This window comes from Pieris napi, chromosome 8, assembly GCF_905475465.1.
Source record: "Pieris napi chromosome 8, ilPieNapi1.2, whole genome shotgun sequence".
In the NCBI taxonomy this organism is placed as follows: domain Eukaryota; kingdom Metazoa; phylum Arthropoda; class Insecta; order Lepidoptera; family Pieridae; genus Pieris; species Pieris napi.
Genome location: NC_062241.1, coordinates 7,813,504 through 7,822,097, shown reverse-complemented (window position 1 = coordinate 7,822,097; position 8,594 = coordinate 7,813,504). Strand labels below are relative to the sequence as shown.

At 34.9% G+C, this 8,594-nt stretch overlaps 1 protein-coding gene across 3 annotated transcripts; it reads left to right on the top strand.

Moving 5' to 3' along the window:
* The first annotated feature begins 6,099 nt into the window (after window positions 1-6,099).
* On the top strand, window positions 6,100-7,567 carry LOC125051936 (cation channel sperm-associated protein 1-like). 3 transcript variants are annotated; one of them, XM_047652565.1, is made up of 3 exons: window positions 6,100-6,233; window positions 6,600-6,975; window positions 7,036-7,567. In XM_047652565.1, the coding sequence occupies exons 1-3, from the start codon at window positions 6,222-6,224 to the stop codon at window positions 7,236-7,238; spliced, it is 591 nt and encodes a 196-aa protein (XP_047508521.1). In that variant the 5' UTR covers window positions 6,100-6,221; the 3' UTR covers window positions 7,239-7,567. The 3 variants fall into 3 exon arrangements, with proteins under 3 accessions (XP_047508521.1, XP_047508520.1, XP_047508519.1); XM_047652564.1 differs by having other exon boundaries at window positions 7,006-7,567; XM_047652563.1 differs by having other exon boundaries at window positions 6,101-6,233; window positions 6,600-7,567.
* The last annotated feature ends 1,027 nt before the right edge of the window (window positions 7,568-8,594 follow it).

Here is an 8,594-nt window from a genome sequence, read left to right as displayed (position 1 = left end):
GCACAGAATTTCTATTCTGCCCTGGACAGCAGTCAGAAAATAAAATCAGGTGATCGACATTGGAGAGATTTGAGACGTAATTATAGAGACATGTTGATACTTCGTTTGATCCACGGTTGCCTTCATATTCCGGCCAAAAATAACAATAGCCTTGTGTAGTCGCTGCATTGTGAATTGTGAAATTCATGCTACCTAACTTCCGTTTATAAAATACAGGTTTTCCTAAAACCAAAGGACAATATAGCACTGCTTCAAAGTCAAAAGTACAAACATGCGAGCGACTATCTTCTATTGCTTTAATTTTATCCGATGTTTTTTCTTCCTGTGCATAGTATTTTCTGTTAACATGCTCTTCGTATTCTTCTTGTTTCGCCTTTTGTTCTTCTTCAGTTAATTGCTCATATTTGTTACACCAACACTGGTCCTTTCTTGGTTTGTGGAAACCTATATTCTTATTTAAAATTAGTTCTTTATACGAAGTTTTTCCAATGGGTTTCTTATGGTTCTCCAAACATTGCTGCTTATATAATTCGTACATTTTTTCTTTATTAAGAATGGTCTCCAAATAAATCTTTTTTGTATCTTTACGGCACCAATGAGAAGGCACTTTTGGAAATGAATCTATGTGATCATTAGCAAACTTTATGTTGTCTTCGCTAAATTTGTTGCAAGGTATGTGATGACCTCTTTTATCAGGGGAAGGTATATTACCCACTCCTCGGCGCGCTTTCTTCAAAGCAGTACGGACCATCTTGTCACTGATATCCAGTGTACGAAGAAAAAAAGGTTGACACACATTTACCGTTTCCGAATTAATCTTGAAACTGTAATTCAAAGTGAATTTCCTTCTCGAGTTTGTCACACGTGATCCTGTTGCTTCAGTTGAAACCACGTTCGATACTATAAAATCCCTTTGTCTTTAAATACTACCCAAACCCCAAAATGACAAATGAATATTTTTTCTCGTACTATTATCAATTTTTGTATGACAAGCTCGTTGACACTTACAATTTTCATTGCCACACTTTTTTGCCGGTACATTTTTTCCTTGACTTGATATGTATGTTTCACCGCAATTTTTCTTCGTTTTTCTAATGTTTTTTTTTCAATTTTCCGGTATTTTTCTTTTGCATCTTTTCACTTTTTGACGATCAAGGTTACTTTCAAGTGTGGGCGATTCTTCTATTTCTTGTGGATTAGTAATGCTGACTGGTTCAATTTGAACTAAAGATGAGGACGTAATGGGTGACATTGGCGAGCACTGAATTTCCTCGTCATCAGGTTGGTAATTAGGGTCTGCTACAGAGTCATCGCTGTCATCAATGAAAGTTGACAGGTTGACTCGTTATGTGGGTTTTCAGAAGTTTCTATAATGCTAGGGCTTCCTATTGAGTGTATGGATGCTACTGGTGTAAACAGCGGTGTAAGTTGTTTTTCTATTGATGGAACCGATGATTCTAGTAGTTCGTAATCCTTGTTTGTCCTAAATACTGACAATGGTGATTTATTGGAATATAATATTGGAACATTAAAGTCATCACCGTTAAAGCCTAAATTTTCCATTCCATCAAGGTTACTTTCAAGTGTGGGCGATTCTTCTATTTCTTGTGGATTAGTAATGCTGACTGTTTGTTTAATTTGAACTAAAGATGAGGACGTAATGGGTGACATTGGCGAGCACTGAATTTCCTCGTCTTCAGGTTGGTAATTAGGGTCTGCTACAGAGTCATTGCTGTCATCATCAATCCGTTTCTATGTTCCGCCTGTCCACTCTATACGGCCGACTATTGAACACTGCGACTGCGCGGGTGGAAAGAGCGCGGCGCGAATTCAAGGTCGTATACGCATACGTCTTTTTGGCATGACATTTTATTGGTAATCAAAACAAATTCGAAAGTCGTATGAACATACGTCTATATGGCCCGACAATATATTGGTAGGTCATATGAAAATCGATAATCGTATGAAATCGTATGTACGTACGACTTTGTGGTCCGTTACACAATTCGTCATTAGTGGTTACGACCGCGGTACGTCTTTCTGGCATGAAAATAATATCTGACTTCAGTTATACGCCTAAAAGTATTTTATTAATATCTTCTAAAGTAATTAACTTACAAATATGAAAAAAACAGAGGTGGTGTATCGATAAACTTAGAAATAATTGACGTAATAAAAAAAAAAACGATTTTTTTTTATACGCCCCTCTGGCTTGAAGCCCGCGATATGAAAAGTAACGATAAGCATAACGCGATGAATTCATGTCATTCTACTTTTTTTTTTTTTATATGATAGGTGTAGGTATAAGTAAATTGTAGACCTATGTTAGACAATCATCTCTAAAAATCTATTCATTTATGTAAATTTTTGTCTCTGCGAGGAATATGGGCATTGGGCATATAGGTGCATGATTTTTTTATAAGGTGCTGCATACAAAGTACTTAACTTCCTGTTTGAGGTAACCAACCTCATTATTCTTATTTATTTCGATCCACTGTTTACAACTTGAAAATACTAACCAATGCAAATAATTATTTAAATATAGAGCTTTCGGTTACTACATCTTGTAATGACAACGTAGTATGTTAAGGCACGATTATTGCAAAACAAGGTAGGACCCCAGCAGCAGATCGCGAAAGTAAAATTAGAGCACTATCAGGTAAAGATTAACAGCATAACAAACGATAGATAATAAAATAATTTTATTCCCTTATTTATTGCATTTGGCGTTTCGCCATGTTTGATTAGGTACTGAAGAAACAACTGTTTCGGTTACATAGGCATACTATACATATTATGTACATACATGTAAATGGTTCAACATTTAAAAAGCAGAAACATTAACTAAACTTACGTACGTACGTAATAAAACTCATTTAAAAATTGCATCTAACTAAATCAAAATAAAATAAACATGTACGTGAGTAAAACTTATTAGAAGTAGGTTCATTTGATTATACATTGATTTCAATGCGATACTTGCTTTAACTTTGACGAATAATGAAGATTTCACTTAGTTACCGTATCTATTATAGACTATGGCTAGCCTTAACAATTCCCTTCAGCATGTTTTTGTTGCCGTCCCTTCTCCACCTGATCACGAAGAAATTATTGGTTCGTGTATTTGTAAACATTCCTGATTCAACGAGCAGCTATAAAGAATTTCGCCAACGGATTTGACTTAAGAAAAGGTCAAGGAATAATAATGAGGATCTTGCTGGTCCATTTTTTGGTCCATTTGGAGCAAACAAATGAAAATCAGCTCAAACTAAGATTTTCGTGCAAATATTTGACTTAAACGTTCTTCTAATATCAGAATTCAGAGCTCACTTATGTTTAAAAAATTTCGGGCGTTCTTATGAATGATTCTCCCATTGAAATTGCAATTCCATCACTATATGCGAAAGTGATTTTACTATGCCTATACCATTTTATATACATATATGAATACTTTGTTTCTTCTTATCTCATTGTGGAGCAACGGAGAACTATAATATGTATTAAATTTGTTGTCCATTTAAATATATTTCTATTAGTATACGCCGCCGTTCTAACTACTTTCACTTAGGCGATACAATAAATCTAATTATCTCAGCCTACTTTACATCGTTTTATGCGTTAATTACAGTTCACAATACACTTAAAAAAATAAAGTAAAAATACAAAAATGACCTCCTTAAGAGTTGCGTAACGAGACATGAATATACCGATTGAGGAATTGTAACTCTATATTTTACTTTATGCGGTAATATTAAACTTCGCGGACTAGATTTCACACTTTTCAAAATCGAGTAATCTATACTAAATATAAAGAGGAAAGATTTGATTTTTGTTTGTTTGAAATGAATGGGCTCCGAAACTACTGGACTGATTTCAAAAATTCTTTCACCGTTGGCAAGCTACACTATATGTTTCATTTTCAAAAAAATTAGGGATGCTTACTAAAACTTGAATAATCTAACCCAAGGTGTAAAAAAATAAACAAAAAACTTCCTACAATCGCGTGCACTGCGAAAAAAATAATGATAGAACAAAATGATGTATTTCAATTTTTCAGGACACATCACTATCTATAAAAAATGTCGCGGCAGCATGTCTCTATTTTTTATACTTACGTCACAATAAGCGTCCTTTTATTTTATTTTTTTAATTAAAATACCACCGCTAGAAAAGACTCTTTATTCGTACCTAGGTATTGATCCTTATCAAAATAATTACCAACATTTCACATATGCTACAATTTAATGGCATAACCACCAAAAAAGCATGGTGGATTGGTGTTCTCCTGCCTTTTCTCTTGAATAGTTTACTACTATGTAATATAACAAAAATCTTAGCCACAGCAACGCTTGGCCGAGTCTACTAGTATAATATAAAAAGAGAAAAAAAAGAGTTTTTGACATTATGAATTGTAAGTACATACAAATGAAGATAAAAATGTCAAGAAAAAGTTCTTGACATTGTTTTTTATTAAAATGCCTAAACGCTCCAAGCTAAGCTCTATTGAATTAGTGCAAATCGCTTTGTTCGATAGATTAGCGAGACAGAATATTTAAAAAAAATCAGCTTTATTATATTATGTTTTTTTTTTAAAGTGATATACTTCTTTATTATACTTAGGGTCTGTTTCACAATGTATGGATAAACCAAATAGCTATGCAACACATACATTATTTGGAAGATAAATTGTGCTATTTGACACTTCATCGGACTCAACTTATGATGGACTATATGTGACGAATAGCGCTATCTGATTGTCGTGAAACGCAACAATAGTGTTTATCCTACCAATAAGTAATAAATAGCTAATTTGGAACTTATGTAGAACTTATCCGTACATTGTGAAACAGACCCTTAATATATTAAGTATAGATAGACGATATCTTGTATAGATAACATAGCAACAGTCGAGGCCGCTGTTAAACGGGGTTCTGAAGTCGATTTTGGAGTAATAATTATGCTTTATTTTGGGCAAATCAAATCTAATGTCTGGTTTATCGAGCTCGACATTTAAATAAACCTTCTCCATTTAAACTCGATTATTTACTATTTACATAAATTATTTCGAGAATGTAATTTACGTTTCTATCCTGTAAAGAAATATGACGAACTAATATTATGATGACACAAAGAAAAATGTGTCTGTTAACGTAAAATTGTAAACACCGTTAGATTGTAATCTATCTCGCGAGATTATAAACTGTCGAAAGATTGTGAACCTCAGCTTACTGCTTACAATTTAACGTATTTTTATTCGGTAGATTGTACTACACTAGCTTAGTTATCATTCAAACTTCTTTGCTCAATTACAGATTAATTTTACTTTCCAACAATTTCATATAACTACCGAATAATAAATACGTTAAATTGTAAGCAGTTCGTTGAGGTTCACAATCTTTCGACAGTTTATAATCTCGCGTAATAGATTACAATCTAACGGTGTTTACAATTTTACGGTGACATGTCTACTCCATTACAAGTTATTTAAAAGATAATTCAGTATATTTCTATACTTAGATTCAAATTTCGGTGACTATTAGATTGCCCTAAATGATAACACACAGTCATTTCGAGTTACGCACCATTATAACTGAGTGATTTTATTATAGCATAATGAAATAGTCACTTGTGTGCACTTTTTACGAAATCAGCACTAAAGTAGGCCGATAATCTTCCGTATAGAAATCATCAGAATAAGAATAAGACTGTTGAATATTAAATTTTATAAAAATAATTAAATTATTAACTTGAATAAATTTGTATTGGCAAACACATCTCGTTTTCCCATTACTAATAACATCGAAAGAAAATTAAGTGTGCGAGACGTGATGTGTATCAGATTCTCACACATTTCACAAGCGACATTAAAATGATAAAAACTTCATAACAATATACATTGTAACAGTATATAAGTTTTATTTATGCACACATATGCAATCGTATGTAGATGGTAGAAGTGAGATAAGAAAGGACGTAAAAATGTTGACAAGGGAAAGTAAAATACTGCTCGAAATTGGCTTGAAATTTTGATCGTATTTGTCTATTAGCTTGTATCTATTGTTCCCAAGACGCGATCAGTGTGCCAATGTACTAACCGCACACGTAACAGCAAAGCAGAGCACTCACACGCCGTCACAGTGAAACGAGTATAAAAGCAATGCAAATAGCAATTGCCGGCATTACCCTCCACCCTCCAGTGACGACCGCACAGCCTCACCAATATGAAGTACCATGTGCGTATCTAATCGTGATCGTGTTAAATAGTGCTTATTAAAACATCGTAGTGTTTATGCAAAAGCTATTAATTGCAGTGATTCATTATACATGTGTTCGGTGAAGCGGCTTTTTTCTTCCTGGAACCACAACTATTGCCTAGAACAGGAAGCATTTCTCGTTACTTAAGACACTGTCAGGGCTCCTCACGCTATCTTTGTGAAACTTGTTTTCTAGGTTCTCGATCAACATTCGCTTAATCCGATCGACGAACTTCCGTTACTTCTCAAAGCTATGTCACTACGTTTCGTAACAAAAATACAACTTTGCATAACTTATAAACAAACATAACGTGTTTGAAAGTTTATATCTCTTGTTTGTTTTAGATATTCCTGGGATTATTCGCGGTAGCGGCCGCTTACCCTGGCCTCATTCACGAGGAGGCCCCGCAGCTCAATCACCAAGCATTAATCGGCGAAACAGGACACCATCACCAGATCCAACACGAACACGCCAAGTCACACCAGTCTATCAAATTTGAGCATTTCCATCCCGTCCCCGTGTACGTCAAGAAGGAGCACAGCCATCTTCTGCACCACCCTCTCGAGAAGGGCCAAAGCGAGTCAAACTTAAAACAGATTCACCCTGAAACCCAACAAGCTCATGGTTACGGGCTAGTTCTGGAAGACCACAGACTGAATACTGACCACCTCTCCGCTAACCTTGGACAAGGAGACTACTCTGCTGGTCTAGAGCATGGAGGTATCCAGCATGGAGGTTTCGAGCATGGAGGTATCCAGCATGGAGGTTTCGAGCATGGAGGTATCCAGCATGGAGGTCTCGAGCATGGATCTCTTTCCCAAGGGTTACAACATGGAGGCTATGAACAGTTCGCAGGAGGTTACGAGAGCAGCGAAGGTCTAAAAGCTTATGCTGAAGCTCAACCTGAGTTGGGACAATATGGAGGTCATATACAGGTCTCGGGAGGCAGTGAAGAGAACAACGGATACGGTCACTATCAATAATAATATAGATATTACTCCGGGCACACAGTGATTTAATTAATCTAATTATGTAATGTCTTGCCTGTTGGTATTACTAAGATAAGTCTGTGTAAAAGCTAAAATATGTGATCTTCGTGTGTAACGTACCTGATCAAAAATGTTGATTTTATTAGAAATTTATAGTGCAGAGCGCACATGACAGTAATTTACTAAGCCAATGTATACTTGATATGTGATGGAAAATTGTGTGTTCCTTTCTCTTGTCCCGAATGTTATGTGAATTTGAGTATTATTATGGGTTGACTCCCAGTGAATTTGTGATATGTTATTAAATTGTTAAATAATTTGTACATTGACTCATTATTTAAAAATCCATCGGTTAGAAAAGTATATGCATTATGCAATGCATGCATTACAGTGTATTTTCATATTATGTCTGATTACAGTAAGACAGAGAATTACGCTAACAGTTCGGTGCTCTATGCGATAAACGCCGTTACAATTACATAAAATAGAAATTATCGACATAATTCTGAGACTGTAAATCTATCAATTTCACAATATGCAGAAGCCGGAACCTCGGCTAATGAGAATCGAGTAGGTACTCATTGCCCAATCTTGTTTGAGATTTTAGTTTAGACATGTCATTATTAGTAACAGCGATTTCACAAATAACTATCGTTGATCTAATTGAAATGTTTTTCATGTGTTAGTTCGAGAAACATATTACACAACTTATTGTGTATTTTACCATGATTATTAAATCGTGAATCGGTTTCGCATGAGTATGTTTTCTTATAAATAATGCATGTAACTACTTTTAGAAATTAGTTATAATTAATACGTTATGTAATAGAAGTCAATAGTCATCGACTTGTCGTGCAAATTTAAAGTATTAAATATATTCTACATGCGTTTTTAAAGAAACCTAATATGTATATAAAAATATAAAATAAAAAACCGTTTTATTTAAAAAAGTTTTATTTTATTTGTTTGATAGACATTTTATATGGATATAGAGAAGGAGGTAAATGGAAATCACAATTGAATAAACAAGTAGTGGACAGATGTCGAACGCTGCCGAACGCGGAGGCCGATTGTGCCTCTTTGTCACTCAGCGCTCTCGCTTGCACTTCAAGCCTTAAATGGAACGCCTCAGAGCGAGGTAACGCCGCATGAGTCATGTTTTTTCGTGCGTGCAGCCGGCTCCATCGATTTATAAGACGTTGTCACGTCAAAAACAATTTTATCTTAATGTAAAATACTTTTATAGGGTTGCGTGAAAGACACCACTTAGTGGCTTTTAGGCCGCCACTTGCAGTTTAATTAGTATTTTCAGTTTAACTGACTGCGAGATAATTAATAAATATACAGACA